A 17,286-nucleotide genomic window follows, 5' to 3' on the forward strand; every position below is an offset into this window, starting at 1 on the left:
GCATAATCATGCATGTAAAAGTACTGAAAACAACAAAAAAGGGATCTGAATTAAGGAAAGACCCCTTTGGTATGAACAAAATTATAGCAGCCCATAAGATGCTGGAACCTGTTTAGGCTTCCAACAGAGATGAATTTTGATATTTGTAATCCAGGAAACAGCATAATCTTTTAACTAAAGAAATATTCCTGAAACTGGAGTCAGTTATACTAACTTTCATTACAGATTATGAGCTCCATTGCAAATCAAGCAATTTTGCAATTTAGTTGTAGAGACCACTAAACTTGTGTAACAAAGAGGCTTAATATTCCTTTTTATTTTTTGCTACTTAGTTTTATGACTATGTGTTGTGTAAATATAATTGTTTTTAATAGTCTAACATTTGCCTTTATGTCTTTTTTGCCATTTAATCTTTTCCTGAGTAAATGGAATAGGCTGCCAAATTTGGGGAACAACAAAGCTTACATCTGTGTCCCAGATTTTAGAGAGAAGCATAAAGTACCAAAAAAAGGGAATATGATTAGATTAAAATTCTCCATTAAGATATAATTAACATGACATGTGGATATGGGTTTAGACATCCACTGAATAAAAATTTTCAATTTAACACAATATTCAAACTTTTTTCAGTATTACTCTAGTTATAATTATAGTGCCATCTGACAGGTCAAAACTTCTAATTACTCTTACTTATTTTTGTGACTAAAAGAGCTTCCTATACATTTTTACTTGCCCTAAATTACTATAAATAACTGAAAAATATGTTTTGCTGAAGTGTTGTGCCTTTCTATGAGGAATTTCTTTTGCTTTTATTTCCTGTACTTTGAAACCTGCTAAAGTCAAGATAGGTTATCATTTGCATCTTGTCCACCTCGAAAATATAGATTTACCAGAAGGATCCCTTTTGCTAGTCAAATATGAATTTGCTTTAGAAATCACACAAGAATCAGCTTGTTAAACTCATTATAACTTGGGCAATCATTTTTAATACAGGAGTCATCATTTTAAAGGTAAATGAGTATATAGTACTTGGCTCACTGTGTGTGTCAACATTTTGTATTTCTTTTTTTGAGAGCACTTTTTTCCCTTAAAATAAATTATTCTTTTTTAAAAAATCAGATATATACTACCAAAAAAATCTTGTAATGTTCAAGTAGTTCTAATCAAGTTTCTCAAATTTAATGACACACAAATATTTAATTTTTCTCAACATCATGGTCTTAAGATCTTAGAGTTTGGAAAACTTCCAGTTGCTACCAATAGATTTCCAAATGTGGAACATGCACAGAACATGAATAAAATTAGGTTTTGAATATTATTTCTATTGTGCACATTGTGTAGGAATTATTTCTGTAGACCTAAGAAGACAGCAATTTGCTTTTTGTGGTTACTTTTAGTTTTGCTAGGTTATTACTAATATTTTATATTACTCTACTTTGTTTCTTCAAAATGTGGGTGTTCTTAAAACATTTATTAATAAGGCATTTTCTGGATATTTTTTCAGGCAAATAATATTTGAATTATAAATCAAATAATCCTCTTTTGCATTGTTGGCAAGAATTTAAAAATAAATTATGTAAAGGGATTAAATAAACCACCACAACTCCTTTTGCAGTTTCTGGAGGGAGATGCTAGGACTGACATTAAATATCCTTATTGCTAAGACTGGTAAATGGAGGTGCAATGGTCATCTTTGTAATAACTATCAACTGTTGCTTGCATAATGCTTTGCATTTTCCAAGGATTTTCACATGTGCTATCTCAAATCTTATTTCAGTAATCATGGTTCAGACAAATCCACTGCTTAACATATAGTCTTTTCTCAATAAAGTTCTGTTGAGTGAATAAATGTATAAACAACAAGCCTTATTTTTATTCCCATATGGAGGCTCAAAAGAATAAAGTGATTGTGTACTGATCTCAGAGGTAGTCTCTTAATTATCTCCTTAAATATGTTTTAAATTACCCTTTTTGTAAGAAACTGAATATTAAATGATCTGTGGCTTTCTCAGACATTTGGGCTAAGAGAAATGGAAAACTCTCATTAACCAGTCCTTTTCTTCTTGCATCTCATTTAGCATTCGTCATCAGAAATGCCACACCTGAGTTTGGATTGGGAGACGTGGTCATTTATCCATATAATGAATATAAATTCTTAATGTGGAATATATAAGAGAAGGTTCAGATGAAGCTCCTGCCCTCAAGGAACTTCCCACTGTCCCTTCCAATTTACAAGACTGTCAGTTCCTTTCAGGAATATTCAGCCTTTAAAGCTGAGGAGAATTAAGCTCCATCATAGAATCATGTTCTCTTTGGCAAATGAGGCAGGATTTAGTCTTGTTGACTAACAGAGTTAAGTCAGACAATCCCAGTCCTAAGTTATTGTTCCATGTAGCATTCTGTGGCACCTCCCACATTCTAATTAGGAGTGCCTTCCTGTGCCCTTTTCAAATTTCTACAATTGAAGGAAATTTTTTCCTGTGCATAAAAGCTTTAAAGCATCCCTGAATTAGTTGGTAGAAAAGAAATTGTGCAGCTGTGCTTGGCTTCAATGTGTATGCATTTTGCCTTATGGAAATCCAACCAGTCTTTCTAAATATCATTATTAAGAAAAATTTAAAATTATCCTCTGAGGTAATAAGAACATAGAACTAAAAAAGTAACTGGGTCATATAAAATACCTTAAACTTATATCAATTTAGAATTTTTAGAGAAAAAGCTAAGGCAAAGTTGACCCTCACTATAAACAAAATTACAATGTTTGCAATTCTGTATAGATCTCATCCTTCCTTCTAAATTCTCTCTATTCTGAGGTAACTACCTCCTCCCCACCTCTGACCTTCTCTCTGGTATATTTAATCTCTCCTTTCTATGAACTCCTCTCAAAATTTGTTGCCACTGACTGTGCAGGAAATGTTATCTGTCCACCATCTAGCTCTCTCTAAACTCATTCTGGAATTTTCTGGAATTCAGTCGCCATTCATTCATTTGTTCATTCATAAAATACTGAATGCCTTCTACATTCATGACACTGGGTTAGATATAATGATATTTGCAAGACAAATAATGCATGAACTCTGCCTTCAAGAACTTAAGGGAGCTAGAGAAAGTACATTCATAACTACAGTACTTGGTAGGGAGTGATAGCTGCCATGAATATGTAAATAAAGATCCAGGAGAGTTTGTGAATGGGAGAGTATGTTCTTTGGCTTAAACTCTCAAGACAATTTTCATGGACAGGTCTCATTTGGAGTGAATCTTAAATTACAAGTAGGACAGGCATGTAGAGATATGGGAGATGATACTAGGTGGGGATACCGAGCTGAAGTAAAGTGATGTTTTCAATGGAGTGTGGGCTCTGGCTGCCATCATTCCATTAGAATTCTGGTACCACCTTTATCATCCAGTTGACCTTTTAGTAACCTTAAGGGTTGATTTCCTTCTATCTAATGGGTTTTGTCAATTAAGAGCAAAGACATAAAAAGGCAAACCATGTTGGGTGCTCAGTTAATTATAGCTCTTACCACTGAATAAGTGTAGGAAGACACCGCGTATGTATAATGGTCAAAAAGTAGGTCAGGAATTCAGTGGTTAATATATGCTGATGAATAATACATTTACATCACTAATAAATTTTTTTCCTCTTCCCAGGCAGATTTTACTTCAGGACTCCTATTTATGTATTATGTCATCATGTCAAACTCAACATGTCTTAAATCCAATGTATTACCTTTTCTCTAAAATCAGCTTCCCTTTACAACTTCCTCTAGCTTTTAACTATAGTTTTCATAACTTACTAAATACAGTCTAAATACTGCCTTATATATGCCCTCTCTAATCTATTTTCATGTGTTTATCCAGCTGTACTTCCACCACTCTCCAACACATACTTTTCATTTTAATCTGATTGCAGCCATTACTTTTATACATATATGCTAGACTCATTCATGCTTTTATATCTTTGTTTATTCTTCAGGATCTTCTTTACAGTAAGAAGCCTACTTCACCCAAGCTTCTACACAAAGTCATCATATGTCTAACTTTTATGTACCCCATATATCCATAAGTAAAGTGATGGTACCAATAAACCCACTTGATCTCTCATATGTGTTTTTTGTTGTTGATTTTTTGTTTTCTTTTTTACATCTATTATTGAGGTATAATTGTTATAAATTGCACATATTGATAGTACACAACCTGATATTTTTTGACATTATGTACAAACGCACGAAAACATGACCACAATTTTACAAAAATGGACATATCTATTATCCCCAAAAGTTTCTATATGCTCTTTCCTCCTTTCCTTCCTTCCCAACCCACCCTCAGTCTTCCTGTCCTTTCTCTAACTACACATTGCTTTGCATTTTCTAAAATATTATATAATGGAACCATACATTCTTTTTATTCTCCTAAGTTTTGTCTTGTAATTTTTATTATTGAAACATATACAACCTAAAATTTCCCCTTTTAACCACATTCACAGGTATAATTCGTGCTGTTAATTGCACTCACAACAATGTACTACAATCAACCACTATCCATTTCCAAAACTTTACAATCAAACTAGAAATTCTGTACAAATTAAGCAATTCCCCATTCTCTATCTCCAATCCATCCTATATTCTAGATTATAACTCTTATGAGTTTGCTCTTTATAATTAGTTCATATCAGTGAAATCATATGTATTTGTCCTTTTGTGTCTGGCTTATCTCATCATAATGTCTCAAGGTTCATCCCAGTTGTTGCATGTCATTCCTTTTTAGGATTGAATAATTTTCCATTGAATGAATATACCGCATTTTGTTTGTCCATTCACTGGTTGATGGACACTTGGGTCGCTTCCCTCTTGGCAATTGAGAATAATGCTGATACGAACATTGGGGTGCAAATATCTTTTTGAGTCCCTGCTTTCAGTTCTTCTAGGAAGAATACTTACTAGCAGGATTGCTGGGTCATATGGCAATTCTATACTTAGCCTCTAAAGATATACCAAACTGTCCAAACTGTCTTCCACAGTGCCTGCACCATTTTATATTCTGACCAGCAATGAATAAGTGTTCCTATTTCTCCACATACTCTACAAGACTTTTAATTTTCTGTTGTTTTTCTTTTGTTTTTTTTTTTTGTTTTTTTTTTTAATAGTAGTCATTCTAGTAGGTATGAATTGGCAGCTCATTGTAGTTTGGATTTCCATTTCGCTATCTGTTCTTCTGATTGTATGATTTTGATTGTCCTATCTTCAAGTTTGCTGATTCTTTCCTCTGCCTGTTGAAATCTGTCAGCTGACTCTAGTGTATTTTTTAATCCCTCTTATTGTGCCTTTCATCCTCATAATTTCTATTGTTTCCTTTTGTACTTTCAGATTCTTCTTTATGCTCATGCTTTGTCTTCTCAATATCCTTTATTTCTTTATGCATACTTCCTTCATCTCCTTGAACTGATTTAGGAGATTTGTTTGAAAATCTTTAATAAGTTTTTCCAGCTTTTGAGGCTTTTCTGAATTTTTAATTTGTTCCCTTGACTGAACCATATCATCCTGTTTCTTAGTATAGCTTTTAGTTTTTTCTGAAGTCTAAGCAACTGATTATCTTGATGAGTTAACTCTGAAGGTCACTTTCTCCCTCTTGTCTAGGGTTTTTTTTTTGTTGTTGTTGATTGGTTTTGTGTTAAGGCTCTTCACTGACACTAGGTCCAACTTATACTATGTATTTAGAATAGCCCATGTTTACCTGTATATTTTTACTCAGCTCTTCTTCATTTGATTCCTGCCCTGGATATGGGGTATAATTTTTAAGGTAGTACTTCTTGTGCAATTTTTTTCATCCTTAAGGAGAAAGCTTCCTTTTCTCTGTTCCTTCTCTGGGAATCTTGATCTGTTTTGTCTGATTTGTGCAGAATTCTATCCACAGCTCCTATGATTTATTTAAAATCCTTCCCTTATTCAGTGCCCCTCTTTTTTACACTTTTCCATTCAGGTACCCATCCTGTTTTAACAGAAGTTCAGAGTAACTCCCCCTCATTTTTTCTGTGAGGCTTTTCTGCCATTGCTTTCTTTCTTTCTTTTTTTTTAAAGATTCGTTCATTTATTTATTTCTCTCCCTTTCCCCCCCACCCCAGTTGTCTGTTCTCTGTGTCTATTTGCTGTATCTTCTTTTGTCTGCTTCTGTTCTTGTCAGCGGCACAGGAATCTGTGTTTCTTTTTGTTGCGTCATCTTGTTGTGTCATTTCTCCGTGTGGGCAGCGCCATTCTTAGGCAGGTTGCACTTTCTTTTGCACTGGGCAGCTCTCCTTATGGGGCGCACTCCTTGTGCATGGGGCTCCCCTACATGGGGACACCCCTGCATGGCAGGGCACTCCTTGTGTGCATCAGCACTGCACATGGGCCACCTCCACATGGGTCAAGAAGGCCCAGGGTTTGAACCACGGACCTTCCATGTGGTAGATGGATGCCCTAACCACTGGGCCAAGTCCGCTGCCTGCCATTGCTTTCTTCCCTGTTAAGGTACCTGCCCCAGAGATCCAGATGGGGTCAATCCAGAAATATGCGTCGCTCCAAAAAAGTCCTTTTTTGTGTTTTGGTGGCACAGCCAATACAAAGTGGATTGAGCGAATGCACCTCTTACCAACAGTTCTTCCAAAGTTTCTCCCCCCAAACCCAAGGGACCCTTTTGCAGAATGCAGCACAACCTCAAGGTTTGTATTCTGCCTGGATCTCTGTGGATATAGGTCCCTGTGCCTGGATATGCATGAGGTTCTAACTCACTGCTGTGAGTGGCTCTATAGTCTGTGATTTTGGCAGGAGGAACCCAGGCCATTGCCAGTACATGACTCCCACACTGTACAGGACCAAGTGAGGGGAAGAGGAATAGACCTGCAGGTCCAGGGCAGTAATGTCCTACCTGATAGATTTCTTTTCCTTTTTGATTCAGCATTTGTGGCGTTCTTTTCCAGTCTCTACCATCCTTAAGAGTTCCAGTCAAGTGGGATTTGTCCTTTAATTCACTGACTCTCTGGGGAGGCTTTTTCAGGGGATGTCTTTTTTTTTTTTTAAAGATTTATTTTTTATTTATTTCTCTCCCCTTCCCTCCACGCCCACCCCCAGTTGTCTGCTATCGGTGTCCAGTTGCTGTGTGTTCTTCTGTGATCACTTCTATCCTTATCAGCAGCACCGGGAATCTGTGTTTCTTTTTGTTGCATCATCTTGCTGTGTCAGGTCTCCGTGTGTGCTGCGCCATTCTTGGGCAAGCTGCACTTTCTTTTGCACTGGGCAGCTCTCCTTGAAGGGCACACTCCTTGTGCATGGGGCTCCCCTCTGCGGGGGACACCCCTGCGTGGCACGGCACTCCTTGCACGCATCAGCACTGCGCATGGGCCAGCTCCACAGGGGTCAAGGAGACCCAGGGTTTGAGCCACAGACCTTCCATGTGGCAGGTGGATGCCCTATCCATTGGGCCAAGTCCGCTTCCCTTCAAGGGATGTCTTACATCACCATGTCGATGATGTCACTAGGTGGTGATCTTTTTTATCAAGTGGTGCTGGGTATCTGGTGAAGCAGAAGCTGCTCACAAGTCAGCAGTCAAAGAACATCATCTCAGGGGTTCCCAAGACCCAGGAGAAGTAAAATGCCCATTCCTGGGCTCTCATCATCAAGGATATGTATAGTGGCTCCCTGTTCCTGCCTTTGATGCCAGAGACAAACCCTACCATGCACAGGTGCAGTTCTTAGAAAGGCAAAGCAGTGCATGCCCAGATTTCAGAGCAATTACCCGGGAATCCTCCTCTACTACTTTTCTTCACCTCTTCAAGCCAGAATCTGCACCTCTTCCTATGTATTTATTTGCTGAGAAGGCTGAGTCCTGAATTTTAGCCTAGCCAAAGAGGTACAAAACTTCCAAAAACAACCCCTCTTTCACCGTAGAGAGTCCCCCAAATTACTCTTTTCATATGTGTATATGTGTATTTCTGTTTTGGGTTTGTTTTGGGAGTTTAAGGCCCTTAGGAAAAAAATTAAAGAGGCTCTTCCTGAAATATTTTCTTGGGAGCTTTGGATTTAAACTTCTGTCATGGATGTCAGGTAAAGATTGATCTGGACTGATTGTGCAATGGGTTATAGATACTTTTCTTTCATGTTTTAGGAACTTGTACATTTTCCCAGCCTATTTTAAGAAAATAGAGAATAAACATGAACAAGGAAACTTAAAATTTTAAGAAAAAAAGAAGAAAGCTATTCCTTTTCAAATTGAATTTATTATATAGTTTAAATGTTATTAATTATAAATATCTAGTCTGTTTTCACACAAATAATCAAGAGTACACACTGATAAAGACTGATGCATTGACTAACAATTGTTATTGGTATATATGCATACCAGGATTTGGGCATAAAACCAGTGTCAATTATGTTGCTAGAGAATCTCAAAATAGTATTGAATTGCATTCACATGTATTTCCTATCTTAAATTGTGTTTAAAAACATTGCCTCTACTTTTTGAACCAAATGCCATAATAAACATTGCCTCTACTTTTTGAACCAAATGTCATAACAAAAGAGGAAAGAACTGTGGGCAAAAAAGGAGTAGATTTTGAGTAGTACCTTAAGGTTTAGCTTTGGTACCTTGAGTATCATATTTTCCTATTGGATTTCTGAATTTGCAAACAAACATAATTGTTGTAATTATTAATTGTTTGGCTCCCACTGTGTTTGATATTTGAAGGAAAAGACAATCTTAGTTTTGTTTAGTTTGTGCTATACATTCATTGAGAATAATGGAAAAAAATAATATGTAAACCTAACATATGCTTCATATATTTTTAATATGTCAAGTAGTCATTTACAATTTGACATATATTACCTTTCCAACTAGCACTGTGTTTTTTGCTTTTCATTAATAATTTTCTTTCCTTGAACAGAGCATCATTTCCCATTAGGATGGCTTCCTAGGATGCCTTTGGGAAATGAAATTTATGAGATCAAGATTTCATTTTCAATATTTTGTAATTTTTATTATGTAGGTTATTTTCCAGGATATGACACAGAAAGGGAAAATATTTTAACACTGAGTATGCCTTTGGTAAAATGTAAATTATATTTTCCATGGGTTCCCATTTAGCTTATAAAACATTTGTTGAAAACATACTATGTGATATTTGAGTGTCAAAAATATATTCATTTATCATGAATCCTTTATTGTTTTAATATTATAAACAAATATTATTCACAAAATAAAATGTTACCAGAACTGTCATTGGAACTGATTTTTTTTTTCTAAAACAAAATCTGTTAGCAGGAAATGCATAAATTTGTGTGCATCTTCTGATCAACAATGATTCCATCCATGAAAAAATAAATATGATGTAGAAATAAATAACTTGGTAATAAAATATAAAGCTTTTTGCCCTTTGCCCAATAAATAAGTAGCATGACTTCGGTTTGCTTTGTTCTTTAATGTTTTCTAGTAAATGGTTTTCTTAGCTGCCAGAAGAGTGTTCTTCAGAAGCATTGCCACTGTCATGGGTCCCACGCCTCCTGGAACTGGAGTGATAAAGCTGGCCCTCTTCTTAACAGCTGGTAGAGGAAACAGAGGTATTCTTTATTTTAAATACATCTGGACACTTGGTATTTTTAAGCATACTGAACGTGGTAGATTTTTTTTTTTTATTACACACACAATTCTAACAATTCAAATCCTTCTTAGAACAAAGAAAGCTATAACACACACATATATACACAATTAGACAAATATTTCTTTATAAGCTATCAAGGGCAGGTAGGGCACAATGAAATCAAAACTACAGTTCAATCTCCATGCAGCTCAGTTCGGTTTACATGATAAAACAAAAACCCCATGATTAATCCAATCATCTTGAATTCTAGTTAGCTCATTCTAAAATTTAAGATACTGGTCATAAAGCAGAGACAGAATGTAGATAGTTCAGTACAATCCATCCTTTAAATTGGAATATCCCTGGTATATCAATAGCATCATTTATATGTGGATAGTGCATTCCAGTGGCAAGTCAAATAGGAAAACATCGAATATAAATAAATTACTGAGCTTATACACAATATATACAATAAGACATCTTATTCAGTGAATATACTGAGAAGAGATGACAGAACTTTCAGCAATTTTTATTTAAGAATATTTTCAGACCATAGTATTACAGATAATTGGTTCCACAATTTACTTTCTGGTTTAGTGTTTCTGTGTGTGTGTGTGAATATGTGCGTGTGTGAATAAGAACAACTTTATCAAGTAAGAACAGTGAAGTTTTTCCAGAAAGCTGTTACAGTACAAAGGTAGCAATGAAAGTACCTCTTTGATGGATAATCTGCCATTATTAATCCCATAGTATTTAGTTTTATTGCCTTTTATAAGTTTATTCCTATATACTTCTATATGAACCAAAACCAAAAATAAAGTTTTCAAAACTATAGCTATTATTATTTTATAATTTATATTACCTTCTTCAAAGATGGTGTGATGGGTTGACTAGTATTCCCCTGCCCCTCCCCCCCACATATTCTTGTCCATCAGCACCTCAGAATGTGGCCTTATTTGGAAATAGGGTCTTTGCATGCGTAATTAGTTGAGGATCAAGGTGAGACCATACTGGATTAGGGTGTGCCCTAAATAATAACAGGTTTCCTTATAAGAAGAGGAGAGGATGCAAAGAGACACAGAGAAGAGGGTCATGTGAAGACAGACATTAGACAGCTGCACCTACAAGCCAAAGAATGCCAAGAATTGCCAGGAGCCACCGGAACCTAGAAAGAAGCAAGGAAGGATTCTTTCCTAGAGTCTTTGGAGTGTGGCCCTGCCAATACCTTGATTTCTGAGGTCTAGCTTCCAAAACTGTGAGAAAATAAATTTTTGGTTTTCTAGCTGTGCTGTTTGTGGTAATTTGAAAGCCCTAGGAAAATAATACAGATGGTTTGTAAATTTATTTTTACCTTGTTTGAGTGGACTAGTACCTTTAGAACAAAAAAGTTTTTTAAATCATAGGGCAAGCAGAGGAATAATATTCTTTTCCTTGAAGAAAAATACAAATAAGCTTAAAGAAAGCACAAAAATTCCAGCTGGTATGTGTCATAAACCTTATGTTATTTACATAGAAAAGAATACTGTACATTGAAGAGTAATACTTCAATTTTCCAAAAATCCTCTCTCTATGTGAAACATGTCCTTTCCCTTACCATATCTCCATCCAATGCATTCTGTGCTGTAGAATCATTTTACTACATCCATCTCAATTCCAAAATAGCTCTGAATTTTTAGTCTTCTCTTCCTTTTTCTTAGCTATTCCTTTCATCTGGAATACTCTCCCACTTTATTTGAATAATAAATGTATCATTATTCTTTTAAAGCCTACAATCACAGCCTACAACAGTCTATAATTCTCTCCAAAACTCACCCTTCCAATATTAAATTCAAAATTGCACCATTTTTGTTTCCAGTAATTTCATACCTAATGTCATTACAGTACTTAACATATTACATTGTGTTTGACCCCTTAACTTTTCACCTGCACCTAAAAGGTAGAAACCAAGTCTTTGCTTTTGTTGTTTTTAATCTTAGAACTTCTCCATGCACAGGTTAGGCATTCAGTCAATTTTGGTGAAGTGAACATAAAATAGCCCATGGAATTTAAAATGTGAAATCAGTATGCAGAAATGTGTCAGTGATTTTGACTGGATTCAAGCCATAACAAAACAATTTATTTCAAAATGACTTACTGAAAAACTCAAGATATTCATTTTGCTGAAATTTATAAATTGCATTACAAGCTAACTTGATAGCACGAGCAATGCCTTCCAGGCCTTTTTCTTAAGCACTGGAGAAGCAGTACCTTTGCAAATTTCAGTGGTCTCTACAAGAAGTGTATTACTACTGCTGCTCCTACATACACTCATAATATAGAAATCATATTTTGTAAAGCACTTTAAAATAAAAGGCTACTGAATAATATGATAAATTAAGAATCATATAAAAGTAAATCTTCAATGGAAAAAAAGGTTTGTTTCATAATCAAAAGGTGGAACAAAAGAGACCTATATCAGGACATCTATTCCATGTACATAATCATTTTTATATAATTTGGCTTTCAGCTTTGAAAGGTGAAGTAGCTTTTTATATAAGGAAAAACAGTTATAACTGTAACTACTATCAGTTGAGTACCTACTACTTGCCAAGAACTTTACATATATTATTTTTAATAATATGTAATTATTATTTCATTTTAATAGATGACAAAAGTGTGACTGAATGAAGTAAAGGTGACTCACCAGTTTCCTATATGGTAAAAAGATTATTCTTAGCCAGGTTTGAAATATTCTATGATTCCATAATTCTACTCCACCCCTATGTAACTGTAATACCATGACTATATCAAGTAGAAAAGTCCCAAGAAAGGCTCATGTGCCAAAAATTAATTGAGTGTTCTCAAAGGGTTAGGAGGATATCTGATAAAAGAAACAAAAAAAGGTATAATATAGAAATTTTCCTACATGTTTATTATGACTACTCATAGCTCATCATCTTTAAATTATATCTTCCACTTCAAATTACAGAACCACCTTAGCAGGAGTTGCTTTCTTCCTGAGTGACAGATCAGATAAACCAATGGTTTGCTCAGTTATCATAACTCTCTCCTTTTCCAAGTTATGTTTTTCACAATGTACTTACTACTGCAATTTTTTTATTCTCAAAAAGGGAAGTTCAGAATGGAGGAAAAGGGAATGGGAATGAGCTGCTGCATTAACACCAGCTTGAAATTTTTAGTTGGCTGTCTACATCTTTGCATATTTTACTGATGAAATTCCAACAGACATTTATCATGTACTGCCTATCACTTTTCTTAGAATTAGATCGTGGATTATACCAATAGGTCTGTTTGTATGACATGGGCTACAGCTTCTCTGGCCCATTCATAAGCATTTAATAACATGAAACCTATAAGTTATTCACTAGGCAGAAGATTATGATACCACTGTGAACACACCTGGTTACTCAAATACTTGTTTCAAATATTTTTTTATCTTTGAAATAAAATGGAAAAATGTGAAGATGAAGTTAGAACACCATCATGAGAGGCACACAGTGATGAATTTGATTTAAAAAAAAAAAGTAGGTTACTACACCTTTTTTATTTTATTTTCATGAGAATCTATGTTTGGAAAAGAAATATAATTTTATCTGCTGCTGGCAAGTGTGAATGTGTTCTTTTTCTATTTACATAAAGACAAGTAAGTGATTTCTCAAGGAAGGTGTGTGTGTTTTGGTCTGCAAGGCTGCCAAAATGCAGATACCATGAAATGGGTTGTCTTTTACAACATGAATTTTTTGGCTTACAAGCTTACAGTTTTGAGGGCATGAAAATGTCCAAATCAAGGCATCATCAAGACAATATCTTCTTTCTGAAGACTGACTGCCAGGGATCCTGGACTCCTCTGCCACCTGGCAAGGCCTATGGCAATGTCTGCTGGTCTTTCCCTTCTCTTCTGGGATTCATTGCTTTCAGCTTCTTGGTTCCATGACTTTCTCTTTCTCTCCATATTCATTTCTTTTATAAAGGACTCCAGTAAGAGGATTAAGGCCCACCCTGGGCCACAACTTAACAGAAGTAACCTAATTAGAAGACCTTTCTAACAATAGATTTACACCCACAGGGACGGATTAGCTTTAAGAACCTTCTTTTCTGGGGCCCAAACAACTTCAAACCTAAAATTAAAGTCGGGATTAATTATTGGTAAATGTGGTTGGTTACAGATGCCCAGAAGTTCTCTGGTTTAATGATTTTTGTCTAGCCATTTCAAGGCTGTCCTAAGCAATGTGTTTATGAAGTAGCAGAGGTGACTTATGAACTAAAATTAGTCATGTGAGAAAGACGTAATTTCAATTCAGGTTTGATGCTATGAAAAGCACCTTCCCCAATCTCTTCTGCAAGATAGTAAGTTAATAAGCATTACATCACCAGAATAACCTCTCATGGCTGGACTTCTCCTAGGGCAGACAAGAGTTTGTACCTGCTTGTAGAAGAAAATGCTTTTAAAAATTATCATGTGTGGGAAAAGGTGTACTGTATACTCTAAGTCGAGAGAAATTCAGAAGCATTTTTAGACAGTAATTTCCTTCAGACATTTATTTACTGTGTGTGTAGGTATGAGGGAATATGTGTGTTTTAAGAGAGACATTAGTCATTTTGTATGCATCAGAATCTGGTTGCAGGCATTAGATCTTGGTTGATAACAGCACTTTTATCGGAGGCTAATGAACATGCACACATAAATTAAAAGTTAGATTTAATTTCATAAAGTCAACATGATTTAAGAGCTACTGAACGTGACAACTGAGGCAAATAAAACGACCCTCTAATCTTGTGATTGTCTGCATGGAATTTGCTGTGGGGAATGAGATTTAGATGGAAATGACTTGGTCAGGTTTAAAGCAGGTTTCTGAATATAAGATTATTTTAACATAAGAATATTTTAAGGAAAGGCAACAATTGTCACAACAATTGATATGAATGACCTCTTTCTAAAGCTTAGACTCTACAAAGTAAGTGTTGTGCTTCTCCCAGCATGATTTAAAATGCTAGAGAGTCTATTTTCAGTTGGATGGGAAGATAATAGATTGTCATTTAAAATCCGTGATTTTAGATACAAGAAAGATCTGCCTTTGTACATACTAGTTTCTTTGTCTGACTTGCCATTGCCCCACGTCTTTATCCAATGAATATTTATCCTTCCTTTTCAGATCTAGCATAAATGTAACTTTCTTTATGATGCCTATGAGCTCCCCAGGCTGTTGCTTGTTCATTCCTTGATTCATGAAACTTTTAGAAGAGTGATTTTCAATTTGCAATCATAAAGTATGTTGGAGTCTGGTGGGAAATGTAGGCAAATTATACATGTCTAACTTCCAACACCAAGATCTAGTATGACCCTCTGATGAGCATAATTACCTAATTTGAGGGCTGTTTCTAATGGGGTGAGAGGGAGTGGTGTTACACATATGGAAGTTTCAAAAATGACTGAGTCATTGCTTCAGTAAGAGCTTATTATGTGACAGAGATGTAGATACATATTCCCCCCTAAAGGTTCATGATGATCCTTGCCTTCAAGAACCTCACAGTATCTGAGACACAATACCACTATTACAGTATGTTATACCAAGTTATAATTATTTGCATATATATCTGCCAAAGTAAGAGATAAGTTAATTGCCTTTAAACACCTGGAGGGCTTTAATGTGGAAAGGAGGAAACATTTGCTTTGGTTTCTTTGCAGGGCAGAATCAGGACCAAGGAGTCCGGATTATAAGGAAGCAGATATTTGCTTAGTAAAAGGAAGCTATTCTACCAATTAGAGCTGTCCAACATGGTAATAAACCACCCCACAATGTTCTGTGCTTCTTGTCAGTGAAAATATTCAAGTAGGGGCTAAATTATCATTAGTTTTTGTTGAGACTACTCATCAGTCAGCTTTTGCTGCATAATAAACTACCGCTAAACTTGGTGGCTTAAGATTTCAGTAACTTATTATTTCTCATGATTCTGTAGATTGGTTGGGCAGTTTTTGTCACTGCCAGCACAACTGCAGCTGGATGGTGTAGGAGAACCTCACTCACATTTCTAGGGCCTCATTTGGGGTCACTAGGACTGCTGGCATGACTACACCCTTTTCTCCACATGGCCTCTCATCTTCCAGGAGTCTGGCTGAGGTTACTGCACATAGGAGTCCAGTTTCCCAATAACAAGAGAGAGCAAGCCTCAACGTTCAAATGCATTTCAAGCCTCTGCTTACATCACAGTTGCTAATGCCCCACTGGCTAAAGCAACTCCCTGGCCAAGCTCAGAGTCAAAGGCTTGGGATGGATATAGTAGCTAAGTCATATTGCAAAAGAGATATGCATATGGGGATGCAAGAAACTGTGGCCATTTTTTATAATCTACCATGATTGTCTTTTGGCTTCCAGCCTGTTGCATTTCAATCCAAACTCAGCCAGATTTATCCTTTAAAATACAGAGTTTATCATTTTAGCTTATAAACATTTGGTGGATCCTCACTCTCTGAGGATATACAATCTTTGTCTTGGCAATCAAGATATTTTATTATCTAGCCCCAAATCCTTGTCTTACATAATTTCCTAACTCTATATTCAACTATTCACAGTTGCCACACATTCTACAAACTTGGATAGATTCACAACAAAGGTTTCTTGAGTGGAACAGACAGAGCCACTGCCCCTTTCAAGATTATAGCCTAGTAGGGGAGATGGGCATTTAAAACATAATTGCCCAAATAAACTATGTGCCACATGAGCCTGAACAGAATGTAATAAGTGGCATTATTTATGCAAAATTCAGAAACCTTAAGGAAAAACCAAACTTTCCCAGGTGAAACTTTCTCCAGGAATGGAGAGTGTTCATGGCAGAGACAATGCTTGTAATGAAGGTGGAAGAAGCTTCCCAGAGGTAAAAAGGAGCTCCACTCCTGGAAGCACTGTAACAAAGCCAGGGTGACTGGCATGTAGGCTCAAAAGTTGTAGGAGATAGCATGCAGGTGACAGCTCATGTGGAGCTGAGTTGATAATGTTAAGGATTTTGGATTTTATCAAAAGAGCAATGGCTACAATATTTGAGAAAATTAGGGAAGAAAAAGTATTTTTAGTCAAGATAATATTGAATGGGGAAACTTCCTGTTCTCTGTTTTTATATTTCTTTAAGTAAAAGTTTTTCATCTGGGCTAGGGGAAAGGGAAATAAATGAGATAACATAAAATGAAATGTGCTAAAATGTGAATAGGTTTTTATGAGTGCATAAAAACATAAAGAAATAGAAATGACAGAAAAGCTTCAAAACTAAGATAAAAGAAACGTCAGGGAAGAAAAAAGGGTAGAGAAAGAAATGCAGGGATAAGAAGGTTAAAGTACAGAAAGTAGACATGGCAATGACTCTGATGCAGTGGAGAAATTAAAAGTAATACAGTATGGATGAAACACACAATGAAAGTAGAGTGGAAAGGAATGAGGCTCGGGAGGTGGGCTGGGGCTGGATGCATTCATGAAGGGTCAGGAAACAGTTTGGATAATGGTACCTGACTGTAATTACAATGTTCAAGGTGAATACAGTTTTAAGAAAGTGACATGTGAATGAACTTTCTTTTATATAAACTTAGGAAGGGCAATTTTTACAAGAATAGAAGTTGGAGAGCATATAAATAATTTTCAAAAGAAAATTAAAATAAAGGAAAAATTCATTTTGAATTTTCATAAAATTTC

The 17,286-nt window shown here is 35.7% G+C and overlaps 1 protein-coding gene and 1 long non-coding RNA gene across 2 annotated transcripts in view; one reads left to right on the forward strand and one right to left on the reverse strand.

The window, feature by feature from the left end:
* The window catches only part of LOC111765798 (uncharacterized), a 109,231-nt gene that overhangs the window by 58,512 nt on the left and 33,433 nt on the right, over positions 1–17,286 (forward strand). Inside the window, exon 2 of the long non-coding RNA XR_002798028.3 lies at positions 9,461–9,587. This is a non-coding gene — a long non-coding RNA (uncharacterized lncRNA). The remainder of the gene's footprint in view (positions 1–9,460; positions 9,588–17,286) is intronic.
* MTHFD2L (methylenetetrahydrofolate dehydrogenase (NADP+ dependent) 2 like) overlaps positions 8,236–17,286 on the reverse strand; it is a 157,910-nt gene continuing 148,859 nt past the window's right edge. Inside the window, exon 8 of the mRNA XM_058296984.2 lies at positions 8,236–9,569. Within this exon, the coding sequence (XP_058152967.1) occupies positions 9,457–9,569 (113 nt within the window). The 3' untranslated portion in view covers positions 8,236–9,456. The remainder of the gene's footprint in view (positions 9,570–17,286) is intronic.

The sequence above is a fragment of the Dasypus novemcinctus genome, chromosome 1 (genome assembly GCF_030445035.2).
Source record: "Dasypus novemcinctus isolate mDasNov1 chromosome 1, mDasNov1.1.hap2, whole genome shotgun sequence".
Lineage (NCBI taxonomy): Eukaryota > Metazoa > Chordata > Mammalia > Cingulata > Dasypodidae > Dasypus > Dasypus novemcinctus.